This window comes from Microcebus murinus, chromosome 22, assembly GCF_040939455.1.
Source record: "Microcebus murinus isolate Inina chromosome 22, M.murinus_Inina_mat1.0, whole genome shotgun sequence".
Classification (NCBI taxonomy): domain Eukaryota; kingdom Metazoa; phylum Chordata; class Mammalia; order Primates; family Cheirogaleidae; genus Microcebus; species Microcebus murinus.
In genome coordinates this window covers 20,526,768-20,552,723 of record NC_134125.1, presented here as the reverse complement: position 1 = coordinate 20,552,723, position 25,956 = coordinate 20,526,768, and the positions used below count along the sequence as shown (strand labels likewise).

Genomic DNA, 25,956 nt, shown 5'->3' with positions numbered 1-25,956 from the left:
CTCTGCCCGGCGATTGCAACCTCCTAAGCCTCTGATTCCATAGGCCACTTCCCAGCATCTTCCAGAACAGAAGCTTCTGGCACAGGCGCTCTCCCATTGCCCTGCTCCCTGCTCTACTCCTGAGACCAACACCCTGGGCGAGACTGTGTTCCATGTCTAGCTCTGGGCCTTCCTGGAGGAGAGCCGGGGGGCAGGGAGGCTTGCTGTGTGGCCTTAGTGGACACTCTTGACCTCTCTGAGCCCTCTTCTCAGGAGGTAAGCATGGGGTGGGCTAGATGGTCTGGCCCATCCTCTCAAGCTCTGGCAGTCTCTAAATGTGAAAAGTCCTCAGTGCCGTCCGCGGCTCCGCAAAGGGGAGATTCCACCCCGACCACTTCACCATCAAAAGACAGGCGGCATTAGTGTGCTCAGAGCGAGACAGCTTGAGCAACACTTTACATCCTGCCAAATCTTTTGGCCTTGAAGTTCCTGACTAACAAGCCGAATGTAGGGAGGCGTCTGAGCTCTCAGAAGCCTGCCGGAAAGCCCGGTTCGACGGCGTCCAGAGCGCGCTCCTTCGCTGAGCCAGGTCCATCTAGAAAGGCCTGCATTTGGAGGGGTTTCTTCCTAAATGCAATCGGAGGACAAGTGCCAGGAGTTTTGTGCCCTGAGATAATGGGGACCAGGATGCTGACTGGGGAAGAAAGAGGAAAGCTGCAGCTGCCACAGAACTATAGAGACAGAAATCCTCTTGGGAGAAGGCTTAAATCTAAAGATGTGAAACCCGATGTCTCTCCTCACATTTCTCTCACACTTGTGAGAAGACCTTGGGCCAGCTTCTCAGAGGACAGGGGACAGGGCCCTGACCACAGCCACTTCGAGTCAGACACGGGCACCACTGACAGCCTGACTGAAGGCCTGTCTGGGGCCACTGACCAGCTGTGTGGCCCTAGGTGGGTCACTTACTCCCTCTGGCCTCAGTGCCCCACCACGAAGCGGGGTAACAGCAGCTGCTTCCTCACGGGGTGACATGCGGAGACACTGGGGACGCGTGTGAAGCGCTCAGCCCACGCCTGGTGCATGGTGGGAACTCAGCAGCTGTTATTACTAATAGCAGTGTCACGTTTCTTCCCTCCCCCCAGCTCTGGCTCCTCTCATTCTGGGGGAGCAGAGTGCCCATTAGGAAGGAGTGTGGGCGATGGCAGGGTCACACGTGGCACTGGCCTCTGTGGCTTCTGAGCCAGGGCAAGCAATGCCCCCGAGAGGCCTGGCCACTTCCCCAGGCAGGGTGCCCAGGCTGTGGGGGCCTCTGAGAGGCTCCTGCCCATTTGTACAATGTTGGCTCCAAGAATTCCTGGATCCTCTACCCGAGGAGCGTGCTGGCTGTCCCCTCAAGGTGCCAGGGGAGGGTTTTGGCAGTGCAGGCAGCACCAGACTCGTTACTAGAGCATGTGCTTGTTAGGATGCAAACTGCTCTCCGGGTGGGCGGGACGCTTCCCGATCCCCACCCCAGCTGCACTGCGGGGCTGAGCCGGCGCTTACCTCGCAGGAACCGGAGTTATCTCAGCGCCACGGAAAAGTACAGAGGAATTTGGATGGGCTGACCACGCAGAAGTAGAAAAGCCCCACAGACATGTGGCCATGGCAAAAGGAGGGGGTGCCAGGCTTCCAGAAGGCACTGACGTGGTTAGAGAGAAAGGCAGACCCACGAGACGGAGGCGGCCACGACCTGGCTACATTGATCAGCGAGGGCTGCTGCCAGAGGGCCTGGGAGCCTCCTGGCACCACCAACCCGGCCCTGCAGGCAGGGCTGGCTGTTGCCACACGCACCCTTTACCCTCTCTGTACCGTTCCTGGCAGGTCCAATCGCAAGGGAACCCTGAAGTCAGAAGGGTTTACTGTACAAGGCCACTCCCTGCTGCTGGAGCCCTCCCAGCAGCCACCCTGGCCTCTGCCTGCTTCCACCTCAGCAGTGCCATTTATCTCAGACGCCAGGATGCCCTCCTCCCAGCGGGAGGGCACCAGCTCACTCTGGAGAGCAGGCGGGGAAGGCAGGCGGCGAGATGAGACTTGGGCTTCTTTCCTTCCCGTAGCAGCTCAGGGGAGCCATTGGCCCTCGGGCTACAGAGCTGCTCAGGAAGCTGCCCTCGGGCACTGCAAAGAGCTCTGCCACCTGCACTCCTGCCCCACAGCTCCAGCGGGCAGGCTCCCCTCACCTGTGGGACCCTGCACCACCTGCTGCTTCTAGAACAGGCAGAGACTTCCAGAAAGCTTGCTGACAGTCACATTTACAGCACAGCTAGAGGCAGAAGGTAGTCATAAAAGATAAGGCGAGGCTCCCAGGAAACAGCACATAGCTAGCCCTTCATAAAATAAACTCCGCCTCTGCGGGACTTCTTTTTAAACTCACGAAAGTCAGCTTACAAGTTTCCTGGTTTCCCTGCAACCCTCTTACACCCTAAGGTGCACAGCCCATGTCAGTGTTTGACCCATCTTTCTGCTCAGCGACCGGCCTGGCTCCCTCGGCCCAGCGACACTTCCGCTTGCCGGCGCCAGAGGTGCCTTGGAGACGGTCTGACCAATGGCCTCACCTCGTCCCATGTCGCACTGTGAGTTGAGAACTGAAGCAATATGGCCTTGCCTGCCTGGGGGGCAGGGTCTCCAGGAGGGAGAGGATCCCTCAAATGCACACGGCCAGGGAGGATCCCCAGGGCCATGCAGGAAGACGTCTCAGAACTGCAGCGGGTCCTGGAGCAGTATATTAACACAGCCAGGGCCTTGAGGACAATGGCTGTGTCACTCTGGGAGCTGCCAAGCCTGGTCTACCTCCTTTGGATCCTTCTGAGGACAAGGGGACAGAGCTCTGGTGAACGAGGGTGACCACATTTGCCGCACACTGGTCCTTCGGAACTCCCACTGCATCCAGACCGGGACCTACCACAGGACTCTGGCAGCCGGGCCCAGCGCCTCTGGGAAGGCCGAGAGCGCAGGCCTGCTCGACGGCTGCGGCCCAGAGCTCCCGCCGGTTCCCTAAAGATGACTAAAGGAACACGAAGACTCCTCACCAGGCGTGGTGCTGACCTGCTGCTCTCTTCCAGCTGTCTCTTCACATTTGATTAGAATCAGCAGTGTGAATAATACAGGAGGAATTAAGTTCTCTCTTGACTGAACCGGCTGTTCAAGTCTGTCACTAATCCAATTCCATTCTGAGGAGACAAACTTCCTTTTTTTTTACTCTGCCGCAGATCCACAAGGTTTTGTTTTTATCTTATGAGGCCTCTGATCTACTTGTTAGGGTTTGGCTCCTGCTTCCTGGCCAGCACGGGGACTCGACCCTGGCAGAGTCCCTCTCCTCCTGCCAGCTTCTCCGTCTAGCTGTCAGGGGCCCGTGACTGACAGGGCCCTGCAGGAGAGGGAGCCACTTGGCAGAACTAGGCCTCCTGACGCTCCCCAAACGGCGTGTGGCATGACACAAGCGGACACATCCACCCAATCTAAACAAGTTCAGATTCAGGAGACACATCTGTCTCCTCAAAAAGACAGAGGAGGGTGGCTGCTGTCCACCCTGGAGAAGGACCTGGTGCCCAGCCTCACCCAGGCATGCAACATGCAGACTCAACCACTCTGGCTCACTGCTGCGACAGGATGTCAGCAGCCCGTGAGATGCTCATGAGAAACGGGCCGGGTCTGGAGACAGCAAGCCTGGAAGGGCCCCCGTGAGAAGGGCTCCACTGCCGGCCGCCAGAAGGCTCCCAGCTACAAAACCTCCTCCAACGCCGCCCTCAAGAGTGCCCCCTGCTGGAGAGCCACCGCATGAGGTGCTGCAAGGCCGCCTCTCCTCCCGCTCTCCTCTAAAAGTCCTTTTGGGGGATCGTTTCCCAAAGTGCTGGGAGGGGAACTAGATGTATTCCGGCACAGAGCCCGCGGCAGCAAGGCTGCTTGATTAAGAATGAATTACACTTTCATCAGCACAGAGAGAAAATTGATTCACACGGCCACATTGTGATAATCTCATTCCTAAAGCACGGGGGGAGGGGGACAAAACACTGAGCCACTCCAGCTCACAGCGGCTCACAGCGCAGAGAGCAAGGAAGCTGCACAATTAAGCAGGAGAACAAAACTAATCAGAGCACCAGGATTCCTTCAACTAGTCTCTGGGGGCCTCGCCTCAATCCGCTCATCCCCTCATCCCGAGGGAGGAGAGAGGAAGGTGGGAGGGGGTGTCTAATTCATTTTAAACAAAAGGATCCACAGCACTGAACCCATTTTAGATACTAACCTAATAACTCCAGGCGCTCAGTCTCTGCTTGTCCCATAAAAATGCAGCAGAATTGAAATGCGAGCCCTAAAATCATGTTATACTTCCTCTTGCCGCCACTACATATTGAAAATGAAGGCACGGGGGAGGGCGGAGTACAAAAGGACATGCAGATTCTCTGGCACGAGGCTCCACAGGGAGAAAGCAGGCTCTGGAGCAGGAAGGTGACAGCCAAAGCCAGGAGCAACAAATTCCAACAGAATCTTTGGTCTGAGGTGTGACAGACATTCCCCCTTCCCAAGTAGAGCCGAGGGGGAGGGGCCAGTGAAGTGGGCAGCTGTGCAAAGTGGCCAGATTACGCTTTTCTGCAGCCTTGCTAGTGACAGCTTGCAACCAAATGCCATCTAAGGATGTACACGGGGAGAGGGCTGTCCACACACGTATCCCTACACACAGGTGGAACGAAAGGCCAAGTCCATCCCAAAGAACAAATCCAATTTGGTATTAGCTACTTTGTCTGCTCTAGAGAGAAATCTGCCAGGGAAAACCCAGGGGGGACCGTGAGTTTAATCCTTTAGGGACCTAGAGCAGCAGATAGACGCCTGGTAACCTGTCTGCCCGTGTCCCCTTCGCTACTGCTCTTCTACCTGACAAATGCACTCATCAGCCCGCTCCACCTCGCCAGGCAAGCGGAAGCTAAATGGTATCTATCGAGCACTCGGAGCAAGTGCCTTAGGAAAAAGGTCTAGAAAGACTGATGTCATTTTCAAATTGCCAATATCAAAGAGAAATCACGGCAAGGATCGTAAGAACAGAACGTCGAGCCTGCAGAATGAGTTTGCATCCTGCTCTTTCCTCCCACAGTTGCAGCAACAAATCAGGTGCCAGAGGAGAGCTGCGCTGAAACAGATCTTCAGTGCCGAGGGGCCAAATGCAATGTTTTACTGCATCAAATAAGGCCCGATAATGTCCTCAGGCACTTCCAAATGGTCATAAAATATCCTACGCTGGCAAGACAGGTTTGTAGGCTCTCCAACACCTCCCAAGGAACAACTGCTTGACTGGGTAAAGTCTCCCATCCAAAAAAGAGGATTGGGTTATAGTCTTTTGGAAAAGAAGCTGGTAGGATCTTCTATCTGGAACTACCAGAAACAAGCAAGAAAACTGTAAGTCTCAACAGTTACGAGACACCTAGAAATTGTGTGTTAGGAGTGGCCTTCAGGGACGAGCCCAAGGTGTCACATGCAGGAAGAGCACTCCTAAGAGCAGCCTTCAGCTCCCAATGCCTTGCATGTGCTTCTAGAGAGCTGAGAGGAAGAGCTCAGATTGCCACGGCAATTGGCAATTTCTTCTACGTGCTCCACACCGACAGCTGGTGCTGCTACTGCTCCCTGTTGATCCCTGCTCCCCACCACACTCCCCACTCCTCTTTCTTCCCTCCTCCCTCCCACCTCTACCTTGTTCCAGCAACAACAAAGGGAAGGTTCTGGAGGTGGGGAGCCAGTGTGCTGCCTTTTATGTCAGGGTGAGGACGATCTAACAGACAATGCCCACTTTCTAAAGCAAGCACAGCCACTCTGGGGCCCACTGGGGTCACAAGAAGGGCTGGGCGTATTAACTACATATTAAACATAAACTATTTAGCAGCCACCTTTGAGGCTGGCGATGCAGAACAGAGGTCACCTGGAGGCTCTGGCTGCTTGTTTTAATTGTGGGAGACGCCTTTCACGCACATGCAATCTCTCCCTGTGATTTATCACTTCCCTGGGTGTTTTTTAAGTGTTCTACTTCATTTCACCAGCCCTGAATCTCCAAGGGGAGTCCACACACATTGAAGATGACATTGGACATTTATGTCTTTCTGATTCAAGAGAGGAGGCCAGAGCTTCAAATAAATGTCAAGGCTCCTCTGTTCCTGTTCCTCCACCAGTGGAAGCCACAGCTGGACCTTGACGGTTCAAACCATTTACTAATGAAATAAGCTTTCTAAGCTCCTCCACCAATCCCATGAATTCTTCTCTGTCAATTTCGTTTGAAATCCTGTGCTCCCTTGGAGACTGTGGGCACAAAAAAACAATGACTTTGTTTGCTGGCACTTGGACCAGCTCAGGATCAGGAGACTATACCTGGTTCCTTGACGGGACAAAAGCAAGACCCTGAAGTGTGCATATTCCAGGATCACATTTTCGTCTCTAAAGGGTGGTGGCACAGCTAAGTCACATGAGGCCATACCTCCTGTCATCAGCACTGTGGCTCTCAGGGCAAGAAGCTCAGGCCCATGGCACCCTGTGTGTCCCCCACCTCACGCCCCTCATTCAGAAGGCTCAGACGCCAGGAACACAGGACCACGTGTCACTCCTGAGAATAAAATGAAACCAGGTTCCCCAGGGTGGCTTTTGATCGCTCCTGCTGCTCTGACTTGGATGCAAATGCCAAACCAGTTACACGGATCAATTGGGGAAAATGGAAATGCAGGGAGTTAAGATTAGCAAGAGGAGAAAAACATGCCCTTGCAAACTCAAACCAAATATTAGAAGGAACCAAAGTTAATTCTGGCTTTTTAAAAGTTTTCACCTCCAACCACATAGCACTCACTACAACTAATGACTGTGCTCACCACAGCTGTGTGCACAAATGTGGCAGTGCCACCCTGATGCCTGCCTTCGTCCTTGCCTTGGGCTCACAGCAGATTTGCTTCTTTTTATATTTTTAAGCCCTTACTGAGTTCTTACCATACATTGTTTCATGTGCATTCCCCAATTTAATCTTCATAACAATCCTGGGAGGTGGGGGGTAAGGATTATTTTTATTCACCTTTTACAGGTGAACACAAGCCTAAGAGAGAGGCAGATTTCTAGAGAAAGGAAGTGGCAGAGCAGTGGTAACCTAAAACCGCATCAGACTCTAAGAGCTCTCGGCGAGGCAAAAGAAGACTGAAAGTAGTAGGTAAGAGACCTGTTCTTTCATTGAAGAAATCTATGATCAAAAAACATTAAAAACAAAACAAAAATCAATGCAGGCTGCTTTAGATCCAGATTAATGAGCTTTTAGGACACTGGAAACTGTCCAATTCATCACCAGCCTTTGCAACTCTCATGCCCATTCTAGACAGAACTCCGTCCTCGACATCTAGACACTCACACTTCCAAGCCTGAAGTGGTCTTCTCTTTAGCTAGTCTCGCATCCGCCTAGACTAGAGTAGGCATGACCCCAGAGACACCCCAGCTAAGAGAGGTGGCTGGTCAATCCTGGTCACCAGCCACAGGGACAGCCAAAGTCTAGAGAATACAATTGAACTTCATGGGCAGCAAAAACTACCACTATTTAATCTAGTCATACTGAGAGAACTCCTGTCATATTAAAAGCCAAGTCCAGGCCAGGGACGGTGGCTCATGGCTGTAATCCTAGCACTTTGGGAAGCTGAGGCAGGAGGACTGCTTGAGGCCAAGGATATGAGATCAGCCTGAGCAACATGGCAAGACCCTGTCTCTACAAAAAATAGAAAAACTAGCCAAGCGTGGTGGTGTGTGCCTGTAGCCCTACCTACTGGGGAGGCTGAGGCAGGAGGATCACTTGAGCCCAGGAGTTGGAGGTTGTAGTGAGCTATGATGATACTACTGCACTCTAGCCTGGGCAATAGAGCAAGACTCTGTCTCGAAAAAAAAAAAAAAAAAAACAAAGAAAGCCCAATTCTACGCTTTTATTAACCCTTGATTAATCAGAATTCTTGATTAACTGGAGCCTGGTGATCTTCTTTGAAAACAAGCTCACATCAAGACATTAAAAGAATAGGCCAGGTATAGTGGCTCATGCCTATAATGCTAGCACTTTGGGAGGCCAAAGCAGGAGAATCACTTGAGGCCAGGAGTTTGAGACCAGCCTGAGCAACATAGTAAGACCTCATCTCAACAAAAAGTGGAAGAAAAAAAGCAGCTGGGCATGGTAGCATGCACCTATAGTCACTACTACTTGGGAAGCCGATGCAGGGGGATCTCTTGAGCCCAGGAGTTGGAGGTTGCAGTGAGCTATAATGACACCACTGCACTCTAGCCTGGGCAATAGAGCAAGACTCTATCTCAAAAAAAAAAAAAAAGACATAAAAAGGATGAGTGAATGAATAAATGCTTCCATATGTGTCTTAGAAGCAGTGCAAATTTAACTAAAACTGAGACTTCTTTTGTCTACAGCTCAGTAAGAACTGATGGTCAAACTCAGGACCTGAAAGAATTTAAACATTCTGCATCATTATAGAAAGAAGATGAAATCATGCTGAGGTTGAAGAGCACAGTCCCATGTAGGGAATATCTAATGGCACCAACTGAAACAAAGCAGGATTTTCTGTTTGCCCCTGTAGAAACCACAAAGTTCAGTAAACCAAGAGAGGGGTGCTGTGGGGTCACTACTCGAGCCGATGACCCACATGGCCTGCCCAAGCCCATGCTGGCCATACTGCCCTGCTCAGAGCGTGCGCTGCTTGGTGTTGGGGTGCAAACACCACTGTGGAGTGAGAAAGCTGAAGAAACGAGCCTACTAAATAAAAGTGTCACACACAAATCATGGTTCATGACATGGATTCTTGGAACCACTGACAGCTCAAATCCATCTTATAATAAGATCTATCCAGGACTTTAATAACCTCTCTTGCTGAGATAACAACCACAAATGGGATCTATTTTATACCAGGTCTCTTTTTGGCAGGAAACTTCCAATGAGCTTATTCGACTCTAGTAGCAAAAGCTACAGTGAGGACTCCAAAGGACATGTCCCTCGCTACTATCTGATGGTGCTGGGCTCATTGGCATGGGTTAGGTGAGGAGCAGAGGCAGGACGACATTTTATCATGGGGCAAAATAAATTCTCTCCACTGCCTAGGCATGCTAGGAGAATAACGACAGTAGCAGAAGAAAAGCAGCAATCATTCAATTAATGCACTCAACCACCACTGACCGCTCTGGCCCGGGTGCCTGTGACTGCGCTGCTCAATGCGAGTTTGCTCTGACCACAGCTCCACTCCACCCTGGGAAGTAGCCGACAGAGGCAGCCGAGCAGTGATGGATCACACAGTCCAGACTCACATACCAGACCCCCGTGCTCTGTGTTTGCTTTACTTGAAAAGAAGAGGGATGTGTACAGTCAGGAGAAGCTCTAAAGGCAAATGAGCCAGCATAGGCGATCTCTTCATTCCATGACCAGGAGCCACCAGGTGTGACTGTGGGTCTTCAGAGATTATCAACACATGAAAGGTCTTGATCTTGAGTTTAAGACACCAGTCTTAAAAGCACCCAAATTTACCCCATTTCCATGCTAGGGTTATTTATCTAAGGAGTATGCCACCAACACAAAGGACTTTTAGACACACCTGACTGGACAAGAAGCCATGACCTTCCCCAGCCCGACAGTGACACAAGATGGGAAGGATGACCAGTTCTACAGCCCCATGACATGCTTTTCAGAACGAGGCCGCCTTCTGGGGCCCTGGAGGTAGGTCTGGCCCCACCGGGCAACGCCTGCTTTCAGACTCAAAGCATGCTGCGGCCAGTACCCAGGCACCACCTGCCCTCGGGAGAGCTGAGTGTGGCCCAAGGACAGAGACAGGCAAGCTCATGCATGGTTAGTATCACAGAGGCAGTACCATCACCACATACAGAGTACCTGGCAACAACCTACTTTGAGGGCTCAAATGCAGATAGGTCTTCTGCCTTGGGCTTGAGGCTAAACCAGCAAAATAAAACGAAGAAAAACAAAAACATACCCTGTGATATCAACAATGCCACACATGCCATTTGCAAAATGCCCAGACAGGCCTGAAATCTTGATGAGTGACTTTGTTTTTAATGGCTTGGAAAGGGGTCTCTCCAGCTTGCAGCACTCCAGGTCCCTGTGGCCAGGGTTCAGCTCACTGCAGCAGCAGCAGCAGGAAAGATGAGATTTTTCCTGGTGCCCAGATGACAAGGTGAGGGGTGAGGGGATGGGGTGGGGTGTCTTAGGCAGCTAGTTCAAGGGCTGACCAACTCACTGACCCAGTCATTGTTGTACCTCTTTCCTTAATGATGAGGCCTCCCTTTAACTCCCCCTTTTAGTAAATGTTTAATAATTTTATTTGGGGGCCAGGTTGTGGTGGCTCACGCCTGTAATCCCAGCACTTTGTGAGGCCAAGGCAGGAGGATCACTTGAGGTCAGGAATTTGAGACTACCCTGGACAACATAGTGAGACCCCAACTGTATAAAAATTTTCTAAAAAATTATCTGGGCGTGGTGGTGTACATCTGTAGTCCCAGCTACTTGGGAGGCTGAGGCGGGAGGCTTGCTTGAGCCCAGAATTCAAGGTCACAGTGAGCTGTGATTGCAAAACTGCATTCCAGCCTGAGTGACAGAGTGAGACCCTGTCTCTAAAAATTAAAAAAAAAAAAAAAAAGGCCAGGCGCAGTGGCTCACGCCTGTAATTCTAACACTCTGGGAGGCCGAGGCGGGCGGATTGCTCAAGGTCAGGAGTTCCAAACCAGCCTGAGCGAGACCCTGTCTCTACTATTAAAAATAGAAAGAAATTAATTGGCCAACTAATATATATAGAAAAAAAAAAAACTAGCCGGGCATGGTGGCACATGCTACTCGGGTCCCAGCTACTCGGGAGGCTGAGGCAGTAGGATCCCTTGAGCCCAGGAGATTGAGGTTGCTGTGAGCTAGGCTGATGCCACAGCACTCACTCTAGCCTGGGCAACAAAGTGAGACTCTGTCTCAAAAAAAATTTTTTTAAATTGTTTTGGAAGGGAAACCTAGTAAATTACAGAAGCCAGAGGAAAGAAGAATGTGGAAACACCTTTTCTTCTAGGTTACACTATTGAAAGGAATTCTCTACCCAGCGCCAGCTGCAACTGGAGTCGAGAGATAGAAGTCAGGGCTCCCTACTGTACTCCTTGATGGCAGACAGACACAGATCTCTTGTAGTTTTCAGATACAACTTAACTACTGAAAACAGAGATAGTCCTTAAACTGGGAGACCATTTTAAAGATTATGGTAAAGAGTAAAAAATTAACCATATTAGCTATTTTCTAAACTCAATGAATAGAGTTATCTTAATTAACACCTATTTCATAGGTGTTAACCTGATCCTGGGCTATCAGTTAAGAGCAGAGTTTTAACTGGTAAGAGAGGACCTTCTGCTAGGCCCAAATAAGAGAAGTATGCTCTTGGGCTGATAATTAGAATGGAATTTAGCTTCTAAATCTCTATGAGGCCCAGTATGGTGGCTCACACCTGTAATTCCAACACTTTGGGAGGCTGAGGTAGAAGGACTGCTTGAGGCCAGGAGTTCAAGACCAGCCTGGGAAACATAGCAAGACCCTGTCTCTAAAAAAATATACCTGGGCTGGACACGGTGGCTCAGACCTGTAAACCTAGCACTCTGGGAAGCCGAGACACGAGGATCACTTGAGCTTAGGAGTTCTAGACCAACCTAAGCAAGAGCAAGACCCCATCTCTACTAAACACAGAAAAGTTAGCTGGGGATTGTGGTGCATGCTTATGATCCCAGCTACTCGGGAGACTGAGGCAGGAGGATCACATGAGTCTAGCAGTTTGAGGGTGCAGTGAGCTATGATCACACCACTGCACTCTAGCCTGAGTGACAGAATGAGACAGACTCTGTCTCTTAAAAAAAGAGAAAAATCTCTAAAATGCTGAAAACTCAAAATACTAGTAGAGAAAGGTACAAAACTGTAACATAATGAAGTCTCATCTTTTTAAAACACTGAGGCTGTCCTAGATACCTTCTCTTAAGTATTAAAAAGAAGGTTAAAAATTCAGAACTTGGTTTCTGAATCAAGAACAGAATTTTATAGTCCCTGCCACTTAAAGACACAAAAAGACTAGAGGAGAAAAGTCCATTCTCAACAGCCTCTATGTCATTTTGCTTTCTCATTAAGGAAGGCAGCTCCCTAGGCATAATGCCCCTTGGCTTACAGACAGAACCACTTTACCGCTAAATGATGGCTCAAAACCCAGACTGTACCAGGGACTCATTACATCAAAGCTTTTAACACAAGCTCCACTTCCATCAAGCCAATGGGTTCACAGTCATTGGCAGATTAAATTCCCTTTCTGGCATGAGTCAAAAAATTTCCTCAACTAAGTACATATAAAAAATAACCAGTCTAATGACTCGGCTACTAAGGAAACAAGATGCCAACCCCACATTTCATTAATGACTGTCCTGATCAGCAAAATACAAGAAAGACTCTGGTACCTTCTTAATAGTATTGTGCTTGCTGCTGCCACCGCCCCGGTCAGAGTTCTCGTTGTGCAGGATATCCAAAGCTGTCTCCCGCTCTTTCAGTTTCAAGGCCTCGATCTCTGTCTTGAGTTCGTTGAGCTGCTCCTGCAGGTGCTTGCTCTTCTCCATGTACTCCACTCTGCCAGCAAGGGGACGGCACATGTCAGGACTCAGGCAACAGTGGGACGTCGCTGAGATGCTCCATCACCCACGAGCTGCTCAGCATGGGATCTAAGGTCTGAGGCCTGGGGTTTGTGTCTCCACTTGACTACTCATGGGTGGTGGGAGCTTGGGCTGCTCCTTTAACTGCTATGAATCTGTTTCCTCATCAGTAAAATTGGGATAATGATCACAGGGCTGTGTGGTCAGGATTCAATAAAAGAAAGCATAGGAAGGCCCTCTGTAAACTCTGAGTGCTCTGCAAACACCAGTTGTTACAAATAGCTTTAGTTCTGCACAAAAGACAACACATAAACTAAGTAAGCCTCCTGGCACCCAAAATGATCTCTTTGTCTCGACCCTTCTTGGAGCAGTAATTCAAATGACAGCTTTTTTTTTTTTAAGTACTGGCTTTCAGAATCATTAAGTGACCTCTTTTGCTAGGCCATGGCCAAACCTCCACTTGTTCTAAGACTTCATCTCCTAAAGATGACAGAAGCTCGCTCGGCCAACATAGAAAGAAAAAGATTCCCCCAACCTCACCTGCCAGTAAATACACTGAACAACATTATCTATAATGCTGAAAATCTGGAAACCACCCACAAAGTGTCCAACTATAAGGGCATGGCCAGGAAACCATGCAACCCAAATACCAAGGATCATTCCATAGGGATTATCGTGGCTAGTATATGGACTGCCAACACGTGCAAGGGTAATAAGTGCTATGGATGTTTGTGTCTCTCCAAAATGCCCATGCAGAAACCTAATCACCAGTGTGAAGGTGTTAGAAGGTGGGCCCTTTGGGAGGTGATCAGGTCAGAGGGTGGAGCCCTCATGAATGGGATTAGTGCCTTTATAAAAGAGGCCCCAGAGACCCAGAGAACCTGTCCTCTTTCGCCACGTGAGCACACAGCGAGAAGATGCCATCTATGAGCCAAGAAGAGGGTTCTCACCAGACTGAGTTTGCCAGTGCCTTGATCTTGCACTTCCTGGCCTCCAGAACTGTGTATAAGCTAAGCTACCTAGCCTATGGTATTTTGTCATAATACCTGGAACAGACTAAAACTAACAAAACACAAACTGTAAAAAGCAGGACACAGGCTGGGCGCAGTGGCTCACGCCTGTAATCCTAGTTCTCTGGGAGGCCGAAGCGGGAGGATTGCTGAAGGTCAGGAGTTTGAAACCAGCCTGAGCAAGAGCGAGACCCCAACTCTACTAAAAATAAAAAGAAATTAATTGGTCAACTAAAAATATATATAGAAAAAAATTAGCTGGGCATGGTGGTGCATGCCTGTAGTCCCAGCTACTTGGGAGGCTGAGGCAGGAGGATTGCTTGAGCTCAGGAGCTGAGGTTGCTGTGAGCTAGGCTGACGCCACGGCACTTCTAGCTCTGTCTCAAAGAACAAAAAAAAAAAGGAGGACACAGAACAGAATAGAGCCTCACCCTGCTCCCGACCACAGAAAAACGTATGTCTGGACAATGGTGAAAGGAACTCAGACAGCAGCTAGAGGCTCTGGTTCACTGGTCACTTAGCTCTACCCTCAGCACGAGAGCCCTGAGAGAAACTCAGCCTGGTGGTGGCTGCCCGTCCTGGACTCCACAGAGACTCTTGCCCCAGAGGGTTTTCCTGATGATACTACACGTGGTCAAAGCATATATGTAGACAGATGGGTGAGGGGTTCACCCCAGTCTACTCATCAGCTATGTGAGCTCACTAAACTCTCTAAATCTGGGTTCTCATTTACAAAATGAGAACACTAAAACCTACCTTTGATGTCAGTGTGGTGTTTATTAGTAGGTACTAAATGAGACAAAAGCTAAAAATACACAGGCACTCGGTGCATGGCAGCTACTGGGACTGTCCTCTGGCAAGCTGTGGCACAGTTAGCCAGTTTACCTCTGGCTCTGGGAACTCGGGCCCTCGCTTAGACATCCTCTGCTAGGAAGACTGCTCGTCTCTGATCCACTTCCACCAACCATAGGACAAGGGGGAGGGCAGCTCGGCAGAACTGCTGGCGTCAGACCGTGCTGGGGCTCGGCTCGGTACAGCAGAGCTGGCCCCACCAGGCGGCTGCCTCTCCTCAACCTTGAGCCTGAGTCCCCTCTCTCACCTTTGTTCGTTCTAGACATGGGGATCACCACAGGTCCCAGGCATTGGAAGACACAACGACTCAACGAGGAGACAACTGCAGCCCAGGACAATAGCAGTCAGACTGACCTGGAGACCCCTGACAACCCAGTCCTATACTTTAGGTGACATCTGCAGGCACTATAAACTCAGATCCTCCATCAGGTGTAATTTTTATCCCGGAAAATTGAATGCTGAAGTGTTGTCCTTAATTTCTGAAATTCCTCCTCCAGGGGGTGAAGACAGAGTAAGCTTTTGCAGGAGCTAGTGGCAGGCTGCCGTGGTAACCCTCCGCCTCCCCAGGCCGGACTGCTCACTCTAGTCACGGCTGCCCAGAGCAGGGTGCAGGGGGCTACGTACTTTTCTTTCTCTATCTCCATGGAAAGCCGCTTCATGTCAGTATCCTTGAAGTCAAAAGACAGGCTGTCACCAATGAGGTTGAAGGTTGGTATGTCAGGAGGCAACGGTGCTGGAATCGGGTTCATAGGCTATTAATGAGAAATCTCGGATTAGGAGGTTTGGCTTGTGCAAGAACAGAAGGGCACTGCTGTGTTAACGACCGCCCCTGCAGCAGGCACACAACCAATGGGCACAATGCGGGCCCTGCCTCCCAGCACCACCAGGACCTCCTGTCCCTCTGCTTCAGTCCCTCCACACTCACTGCTACCAAGTGAACTGTCCCAAAGATACAATCTAGGATCTAGACAAATCACCCCTCCCCCTCAATCTTTAGCCATTCTTCAAGCTCAGCTAAATCAAACACAAACTCCCACTCCCTTTTTCATTTAGGAAACTCCCTGGCCCTGTGATAGGAGCCAGATGAAGAGAACAAGGCAGGGTCCCCTGGCTCTGAACAGCTGACAGTCTTGTTTAGGAAACAGATGTGTTCCCAGATCATCCCAGTTAAATAAGATAAACACTGTAGCCAGGGAGCAAACAGAGGCCAAGGGGGCTGGAGAAGGTGTGCTAAAGAGACGCTGCTCCCACTGGTGTCTGAGAACGTGCCAGGAGAAGGCCTGCTGGGTGGGAGGCACGGCAGGGTGGGCAGTGTTGGGCGAGAGCGCTAGTGTCGCAGCGTGCTGCGGGGAGGCGGTGGAGACGGGCTCAAATACAAAGGGCACCCGGCCTGCAGGCTGAGGGCCTTGGACTTGGAAGGTGGAGCCAGATTGGGGCTTGAAGCAGGGAGGGGTGAAAGAATTAGGTTTATTTTTTAGGACCTTCATCACAGAACAAAGGGTCATCTAAAAGATGGCCCAAACTACTTTCCCGGCTTCTCCCATGGTGTGTCCTACTAAATCATGAACGGTATCGTTTATTATCTCTTGGACCACTTTGCTTTCCCATCCTGTACCCTTAGCCTCTACCATTCCTTCTCCCTACATGCTACCCTCTTCCAGGGACCTTCTCAAATACCACAATCTCTCACCATATCCCTTCGAGATCCCTCTCAGCCAGATGGCAACTCTTTTCGTTGGTCTCCCTTAACACTGTGTTTACAGTTCTGTGATGGCTCTTCTGTGATTCTCCCCTGTGAAAGACTCTGATTTGGCTGTGTCTTTGTTCTACAGTTTGCAAGTTTCCTGAGGGCAAGATCTACCTCTTTGTCATCCCTGGATCCTTAACTGAGGGGGTCCGGGAAAGAGCAGAGACTCAGAATACTTGAGACAATCACAAGGCCGATGCAGACTGTGGTGCCAAAAAGGGGACTAGGAACGTGGTGTTATCTCATCTGGGTGCGTTCAGTTTGTGAAAATTCATTGAGCTATACATCTGTAATTTGGATGTTTCTCTGTAAGTATGTTATACTTCATAAAAATTTCCAGAAAAGATGAATACTAGCGGCTGCACCATTGGTGACAGCATAAACTGGTAGGACCTCTTTGGAGAGTATCAAAATTGAGAATTTGACCTCATAGTTCTATTATAGGGATTTATTCTACCAATCTATCCAGGGATGTTCAGGGATGTTCAGTGCAGTTTTGTTCAAAATTGCAAAAGAAAACAGACTAAAACACCTGTCCATAAGGGACTGGCTAGATAAATTACAATCCATCCATACAAAAAAACATGACTAAAAAGCTTATATGAGGCCGGGCGCGGTGGCTCACGCCTGTAATCCTAGCTCTCTGGGAGGCTGAGGCGGGTGGATTGCTCGAGGTCGGGAGTTCGAAACCAGCCTGAGCAAGAGCGAGACCCCGTCTCTACTATAAATAGAAAGAAACTAATTGGCCAACTAATATATATAAAAAAATTAGCCGGGCATGGTGGCTCATGCCTGTAGTCCCAGCTACTCGGGAGGCTGAGGCAGGAGGATCGCTTGAGCCCAGGAGTTTGAGGTTGCTGTGAGCTAGGCTGATGCCATGGCACTCACTCTAGCCTAGGCAACAAAGCGAGACTCTGTCTCAAAAAAAAAAAAAAAGAAAAGAAAAGAAAAAAAAAAAAAAAGCTTATATGAATGATCTCCTCCAGGATTTATTGCTAAGAGGAAAGAGCAAAGTTAGAACAGTGTATGAAGTTTGCTCCAATGTATATTTTAAAAATATACATACATCTCAGGTATTTGGCCCAGCTGAGCCCTCAGGGGACTCCGGTCCCAGCATCCAACTGATTGTAGCCACCTGAGAGATCCTGAGCGAGGACATCTGGCTCCATCAACCCACCAAGCCACAAGGGGTAATGATAAATGGTTGTTTTGTGCCACACAGCTGGCGTGGGGTGGTTTGTTACACAGTACTAGACAACCAGAACATACGGCAACAGCACACTGCTCCCATTTCCCCCAGCTCAAACTCTGGGAAGCATATGCCTCTTGTGCCCTGTGCACATCTGTGTCATGTGGACATCTGGGCCATGTGCATGTGTGTCTGTGTGCATGTGTGTCTGTGCGTGAATGTGCTGTGTGCATGTCTGAGCCACATGTACATCTGTGTCCTGACCCAGGACACCCTCTGGTCTCTTTCCTGCCTGGCTAGTTCCTACTCCCCCTTTAAGAGTCAGGGCAAGCGCCATCCTGAGCCTCTCCTGCCCCTCCAGCCTGGGCTATATCCTCCTCTTCTAGGCACCTGTGCACTCTCTGTACGCCTGTCTAGATAGGGACTTCCCACTGTGTGGCGTTATATGGACATAGAACAGGTGTCAAAACAAGTTTGCTGAACTGAACGCACAGAGAAAAGGAAGGGAAGAGGCTTCTATTCATTTTGGGATGCCATTTAATGGAAGTCTGCCTCCTTATCCCCAAACTGAGATTGGCAGCTGATTACTGTGCAGCAGTAATTCACTCTGAGGTGTACAGCCAGTCGCTTCCCACAGCTCTAAGTATGATATTGGTAGAGGCTGATAGTTGAAGATTACTCAGGTCGGTATAAGAGACAAGAGTGCAAACTCTGAGGATAGTTTGGGACTGCATTACTTACAATAAGAAAGATATTTCAGGGATGGAAAAGGCCCTGCTGCTGGTCATGCAGGCAACCAGAGAGGTAACTAGTCCCAAGCCAAATGGCAGACTGGGGTATCCTACCCAGTCCCTACTGTAAGCTCTCTACATGTCCTTCCTGCCTTGTGTTTGCTTGAATGGTCGCCCTAGGGTACCGCCAGATGAACTGAAGAGCTGGGAGGGAAGAGAAGATCACCAAGTCTAAGGCAGCCACAGGCTGGTAGCCCCCATCCAGGCTCACCGGGTACGTGGGCTTAGTGGCGATTTCTAGGAGCTTTTGCTTGGCTCTCCGCTCTGCCTCGCGGGCTTCCTGCAGGTCCTGCTTCAGCTGATCTGCCTCCTTGGCCCTGCAAGGAAAGGAGGAGTTGTCAGCTCCACACAAGAGGCCAGGTGTGGGGAACAGACCCCAACCCACCACTGGAGAGGAGGGACCTGGGTTTACCCTGAGGACAGCACCTGATGACGCAAATAGTGATGACAGTGGGGCAGGGACATTTAAATGAAATCAGAACTTCCAAAGCAATATTCCTGGGTATTATTCATCTTAACTGGCAGATCTAAACTGGAAGAGCAAGGAAACCAGTTGAGAAAGGGACCACATAAGAACTTTTGCAGCTGGTGGAGAGGGAGGAAAACTGGAGGAGGCACCAGAAGCTTCCTCTGCTTTATTTCTGAGTGAGAGTGGGCTGGGCAAAGGAGAGCTCATGGATCAAAGGTCTTATACTGGATCACAAAGGACAGAATACAAAAGAAATGCTTCTTCACGGCCCCGAAGTGAAACACTTGCAGGCTGAGCACCAACTTTCTCGGGCAGGAAGACGAGCCCTGTCACTGAGGGCACCCATGCCTGGGTGTAGATCCTCACACTAGAGGACACGGGCTGGGCAAGGCATGTGAGGCCTAGCACAGGGACCTTGCCCGACATGTATCACTCACAGGGAACGTGACCTACACACAGAAAGAAAGGGACCCGAAAATGGCAGGCAAAAAGGAACCAAGTCCCAGAATGACACACAAAAAGTGGTGAGGAAAACTGTAGTGAATGCACCTTGGGAGCTAAGGGCCAAATTCAAGTGTTCTAGATCCACAGAGCCAAATTCTGTGGGGAATGTGCCAGTGTTTATTTAAAGAGTGCAGGACTAAAACATCCAGAGCCTAGAACAGTCTTTGAAAAGTACAGGCAACAGGCCGGGCATGGTGGCTCACACCTGTAATACTAGCACTCTGGGAGGCCAAGGTGGGAGGATTGCTTGAGCTCAGGAGTTTAAGACCAGCCTGAGCAAGAGTGAGACCCCATCTCTACTATAAATAGAAAGAAATGAGCCAAAAAACCAAAAATAGAAAAATTAATTAGCTGAGCACGGTGGTACATGCCTGTAGTCCCAGCTACCTGGGAGGCTAAGGCAGGAGGATCACCTGAGCCCAGGAGTTTGAGGTTGCTGTGAGCTAGTCTGATGCCATGGCACTCTAGCCTGGGCAAGAGAGTGAGATTATGTCTAAAAAAAAAAAAAAAAAAAAAAATATATATATATATATATATATATAGGCAACAGTTCCATTTTTCAACCTGTTCATGAGCAGGGTACCCTGGTCATAGTGTCCCGGCCCCAAGCCCCACCTGCTGAGGAGGGCTGCAGAGAAGTGGGTCCCTAGTTTCCCTTTGGAGGTAAACAACTGCTGTTCTCCTGTATCCCCCTAAATAAAAAAGGAGAAGAACCACATTTTTTTTAATGCAAAAAGAGCCTCCTCACATCTGCTTAGCTAAAAGCGGTTTGTGAACATGCTCAATGGTTTTCCTGCAAACATGACTGGCAGAGGGACAGGGGCTTATCACAGAGGCACCAGCATGATGAGAGAGGTCCACCTGGCAAAGAGAACTGGGTTCCTGTGCCCTTCAAATAGCTCCAGCCCCCAACCTGGATTAACCTTTTGCACTCGCTTGCTTTTTTCTCAATTCCTTTATTCTACACGGGATTTAATTTTTTAAATACCCCAGATTTTACAAACTGCAGCAATAGAATAAAAAACTGGAGTTTCTTTTCATATAAACTTATTTATTTGGATTTTTTTATATTTCAAATTATTGATACACTCAAAGAATAATTTTAATCTCTATAATTTTTGCTAGCTGTGTCGAGTCACACTCGACATCTGAGTGTAAAGGATTAAGTGCCAGTCCCCACCGCCCTGCCACGGAAGAGCCTCCCCCTGCTCAGAGCTGCTGCGGAGATCCACCTCAGGGCACAGCTGAGACTGGGTGGCCCTTCGCCAGGCTTCTTGCCAGACCAGCGCCCAGGACCCCCCTCACCTCCTCTCTGACTCCTCGGCCATCTTCAGTGCCAGCACCTCGGCTTCCAGCACCTTCTGCTCCATCAGGCGCTTCTCCTCCTCCGTGCGAATGGCTGTGGCCTTGATGCGCTGCATTTCCTGTTCGGCTTCTGCGGCCTTCTGTGCCAGGAGCTTTGCCTCCTCCTCGGTGATCTGGGCTTTTTCAGCCAGCAGGTCGGCCGTCTCCTCAGACCGCATCTGGAGAGCAGAGTGCTGTCAGCTGGCGTGGGGTCACGTGCCACTCTCCCACCAGATCTGTCCTTGGACACCCAGAGCAGCAAGAACCAGAGTCTCTTGGACTCCCTGGCCTGGCCACTGAGTGCCCCAGAGACCCTGTGACAACAGAGGACAAGCCACATCCCCCAACTCTTCAGAGGGGACCTATAGGCTGCACCTGTGGGAACAACGAGATCACTTTTTCCAAGGGCCCACTTCAGTTGAGGCTTATGCTTTATGAGGGAGAAAACAACTTAAATTCTGTTTGTCTTTCCCTTTAAATCAGGGGTTCAAAACCAGAGGTAGTTTTGTCATGTCAAAACCAGAGGTACATGTGGCCATGCATAGAGACTTTTTTTTTTTTTTTTTTTTTTTTGAGACAAAGTCTCACTCTGTTGCCTGGGCTACAGTGCCATGGCGTTAGCCTAGCTCACAGCAACCCCACACTCCTGGGCTCAAACGATCCTTCTGCCTCAGCCTCCCAAGTAGCTGGGACTACAGGCATGTCTCACCATGCCCAACTAATTTTTTCTCTATATATTTTTAGTTGGCCCATTAATTTCTTTCTATTTATAGTAGAGACGGGGTCTCGCTCTTGCTCAGGCTGGTTTTGAACTCCTGACCTTGAGCGATCCGCCCGCCTTGGCCTCCCAGAGTGCTAGGATTATAGGCATGAGCCACCGCGCCTGGCCTAGAGACATTTTTGATTGTCACAAACAGAGGGTGAGGTGGTGCTACTGGCATCTAGCAGGCAGAGGCCAGGACATTGCTAACTATGCAGATGACAGCCCCCACGACAAATGACGATTAGTCCCAAGTGTCAGCAGTGGTGAGCCGAGAAGCCCTGCTGTAAAGGTAACCTCATGGTGAAAGTGGAGCCTGGCTGCATGGGGACTCCATGTAAATCCACCTCTGCCAACACGGGTGGAAAGAAAAGGCACTAATTTGTTAAAAGCTGAAAAAAGTGCATCAAAACAAGTGCTGCTAATTCATGGTCCTCAGGAGTCCTAATTCCAGAAAAGCAAGTTAAGTCCCAGGTAGCCTCCGGGGACCCCGACCCCTCGTAAATCACCAGGGCTTCATTGGCCATTGTCGCTTCTTCTTTCATTTGCAGCAGCCTCCTCTCCAGCTCGTCCCTCGTGCGTTCAGCCTCCTCCCTCATCTGCTTCTCTCGAGCAAGGCGCTGCCGCTCCATCTGGGGGGTGAACAAGAGCGGTCCCTGAGTCGCTGGGCTCAAGACCTAGGGTGCCTCAATCTCCTGAGTCTCCCTTTTAGGGACTCCTTTCTTCCCTTACCTTTAGGTAGCCAGGGTCATTCTTGCTGCCTCCCCTTTTCCTCTGTCCTAAACCAGTTGCAGAGTTGCAAGCTATGCCCCTTGGAAAAAATTCTAGTGGTGAATGACCAAACAAAAAGCCACGACTCGTTTCAACCTAGACAGAAAGTGGCATGCTTAGACACGGTGCACTGAAACCTCTATCTTGCCAGTGCCCCTTGTTGCTGGGAAACCTCAGACGGCTCTGCCCAGGGACACATGGGACACCATGCAGGTCCTCCTCCCTGAGATGAAGCCCCAGAAACAGACAGCTTTCTCATCTGGTCAGAAAGCCATCTCACCAGTGCTGATCCACACGGGCCCCTCTCACATCTCTGATTTCAGCAACAATAGCTCCACTCTTGCCTCTGAGCCACAGAGAGGATGGAATGGCTCGATGTGATGCATCAATAGTTCACACATTGTATTTCACAGGCGGAAGCTGCAGCAGCCTCGGCACAGACTCGCGCGGCCCCACATGGAGACAACTCCTGAGCCAGGCCTGTGACAGGAGGGAGCCAGGCAGGGAACACAGCCCCTGTCCTTAAGGCAATAGTACAAAGCCGCCGCCACCTCCCTTGCCTTCTGGATCACTGCATTAATTGCACCACATGCTGAGCTTAATAAGGGGAACATGAGTAGGACAGTGCTATTCTCTGTGATCCCAGGGTACGAACTGAGTTCAGAAAGCAGAAGTGACCACTGTACTATTTTCTGCCTTAAATAATTAAAGCACATTTAATTACTTCATGCATCAATTTCATCCCAATCTTAGTAACACAGATTTCTAAGACTGCTGCTTTTTCTAAATACTAAGCCAAAAAAATACATTGGAACTTGAAAGAATAATGCAAAGACAGGTGATAAAATACTGTAAGTTCTTCAATCTTCTTCTTGCAAGTCAATGAAAAGCTTGGCTAATTTGTTCTCTGATTTCCATCATATTATGATTTCCAAAAGGTAGATTACTACATCTATATTATTCTAAAAAAAAAAAAAGCCCAGGCAATCTCCTTCTGTTCCCAGCATTGTACTTTCCCAGAGACCTCTACAACAATAATGAAAGACCTTTCTTCCATTCACAAAGCAGTTTATCACTTACAAAGAATTTCAGGTACGCTATGTCCCTTACTCAGAGACAGAGAAGAAGTGTTATTAGCTCCACTTGATGGGTAAGAAACTACGGTCTGGAAGGTAAGCCATTGACTAACGTCACATCCTAAGTTCAGATATGGCTCTAAGGTCAGTGAGCCACGGAGCCCTCAACCCTGTGAGCCCAGAGGATGTGCCTCTGCTGCTCTGTAGGCAGCGTGGGTCTGGGCTGGGTTTGTGCTAGTCTCTGCCAGGGCCTGGAGGCCTATAAGCTCCTTTACACTTTCAGATGTCTCACTTTTAAGCTTTGCTATGCTGAGAAAGAGGTCAAAGAGAGCTCTTCTTTCTGAAGTTGCCACTGTGACCTTACGCTGGCTCAGGAGCATTTCTTTGTCTAACAAAACCCATCCCACTGCCCCCAGAGAATCCCCAAGAGCCCATTTGTGTGGCCTGCCATCTCAGAAAGCAAAGAAACGGAGAGCTGACAGCACACTGCACCAAACCGGGCATTTCATTCTAAACCCCAGGGCTGGGAGCCAGCTTCACCGATGTATCTGAATCAGAGCTGTACGCAGACTAATTATCACACCTTTGAGCCTGAGAGTCCTGACTGCAGCTGCTGCTACTCTGTCTAGTAGTTTGCGCAAAAGCACAATTAATACTCTCAGCAGCGAGGTCCAAATTAGTTGTGTGGATTTCCATGAGTAGGGAAGGTCTAGGAGTAGGAAACAATGATGCGGATCGTCCAGTCTACTGATAGGCGCTCCCCGCACGGCCCCTGGTGGGTGACGTGCTGCCCAGCCTGACCTGCAATGGGGAAGTGCTGCCAGAGTCTAATTAGCATTCCAGCAGCGAGCACTGAAATGCTGCCTTGCATTCTATCACCATCTAATTAGAAAAGGAGAAGACCGGGCAAAGGAGGCAGACACTCAAAAAAGAAGAAAGAAATATAGATGGATGGATAGGTATCTGCACCCTTAGCTACCGTGTCCCAAACCTGTGTCCATCGCCCTGTAATTAACTTCCCTTAAGTATAAAAATAACTGGAGACATTTCTCTGAGATGTGCTATTACAGTTTATTCCTCATTTCCAGAGCTGATATCCCACCAGCTGGGCATCAGCCAGTGAAGATCCAACAGGAATAAAGTAAGAGCAGATACACTCACGGCCAAATGGCTCCTGCCAGCCCACAGCCACTCCTTACCTCCCAGGCCAAGACTGACCAAGCAGCAACATCATCAGTTAAAACATCTTGCTCACCTGCTTTCTAGCTTTCTCTTCCCTGGCCTGGGCTTTCATCTGCTGAACTTCCAAAGAATCAGCCTTCCTTCTCCTCATAAATAAGTCATGGTTCCCAATACATAGCTGGAGGATCTGTGGCCACAGAAGAAGCAGAAGAAACGTTAAGACCCACGAATGTACTTCGCTGCCTATAAGCCCACCAGCACTGCAGCATCCTGGGTGGTTGTAGGTAGCAGTAAGCCTGAGGGGAAAGAGTGGGGTGAAATACCAAAGCTCTATTAAAGTTCTAGTGCTCTCAGCTCTGGAGACATACAAAATTAAGTTGCCTTAATATGCCAAGAACTAAAAATCACAAGGGAAGGGATGACTTGAGGACACTTTATCATGTCTTCCAGATGCACCTCACTCTCCCCAGCCTACATGTGGCTCTGCAGATCAGAGAGGCCAGGAAAGCTGGTTCAGTAAGTTGGGCTGAGACAATTGGAAAAAAATAAGTTGGATCTCTCCCTCGCACCACACACAAAACTTGACTCCAGAAGGGTTAAAGACTGAAGTGGAAAGATCAAGCCCTTAAAACTTTTAGAAGAGAATACAAAAGAATAACCCTATAATAGCATAAGGAAAGATGTCAAGTAAGATACAAAAAGTAGGCCGGGCGCTGTGGCTCACGTCTGTAATCCTAGCTCTTGGGAGGCCGAGGCGGGCGGATTGCTCAAGGTCAGGAGTTCAAAACCAGCCTGAGCAAGAGCGAGACCCCGTCTCTACTATAAATAGAAAGAAATTAATTGGCCAACTGATATATATATAAAAAATTAGCCGGGCATGGTGGCACATGCCTGTAGTCCCAGCTACTCGGGAGGCTGAGGCAGAAGGATCGCTCAAGCCCAGGAGTTTGAGGTTGCTGTGAGCTAGGCTGACGCCACGGCACTCACTCTAGCCTGGGCAACAAAGCGAGACTCTGTCTCGAAAAAAAAAAAAAAAAAAAAAAAAAAAGATACAAAAAGTACAAATGAGTAAGGAAAAGATTTATATATTTGTCTACATTAAAATTAAAAATTTATTGTCATGACACTATTAAAAAATGAGGAAATAGGCTGGGGGCGGTGGCTCACGCCTGTAATCCTAGCACTCTGGGAGCCAGATTACTTGAGGTCAGGAGTTCGAAACCAGCCTGAGCAAGACCCTGTCTCTACTAAAAGTAGAAAGAAATTAATTGACCAACTAAAAATATATATACAAAAACTTAGCTAGGCATGGTGGCACATGCCTGTAGTCCCAGCTACTCAGGAGGCTGAGGCAGTAGGATCGCTTGAGCCCAGAAGTTTGAGGTTGCTGTGAGCTAGGCTGACCGCCACAGCACTCTAGCCAGGGCAACACAGTGAGACTCTGTCTGAAAAAAAAAAAGAAAGAAGGCAAACAACCCAAAAGACAAATCACCAAAAGACAAAAAAAAAAAAATATGTAATAGAAGAGAAAATAAGATTGGCCAATAAACATAAGATGTTCAACTTTATTAGTTATAAAAATGCAAGTTAAC

General features: G+C 49.3%; 1 protein-coding gene across 4 annotated transcripts in view; it reads right to left on the bottom strand.

Moving 5' to 3' along the window:
- NF2 (NF2, moesin-ezrin-radixin like (MERLIN) tumor suppressor) overlaps positions 1-25,956 on the bottom strand; it is an 86,155-nt gene that overhangs the window by 3,442 nt on the left and 56,757 nt on the right. For 3 of the 4 annotated variants that reach the window (XM_075996692.1, XM_012763865.2, XM_075996693.1), the window contains 6 exons: positions 24,438-24,551; positions 21,845-21,967; positions 20,537-20,754; positions 18,470-18,575; positions 15,156-15,283; positions 12,481-12,646 (listed from right to left, as the gene is read on the bottom strand). In XM_075996692.1, the coding sequence (XP_075852807.1) occupies positions 12,481-12,646; positions 15,156-15,283; positions 18,470-18,575; positions 20,537-20,754; positions 21,845-21,967; positions 24,438-24,551 (855 nt within the window). Of the gene's footprint in view, positions 1-9,904; positions 9,950-12,480; positions 12,647-15,155; positions 15,284-18,469; positions 18,576-20,536; positions 20,755-21,844; positions 21,968-24,437; positions 24,552-25,956 lie in introns of all 4 variants that reach the window. The other variant, XM_012763866.2, reaches the window with a different exon arrangement.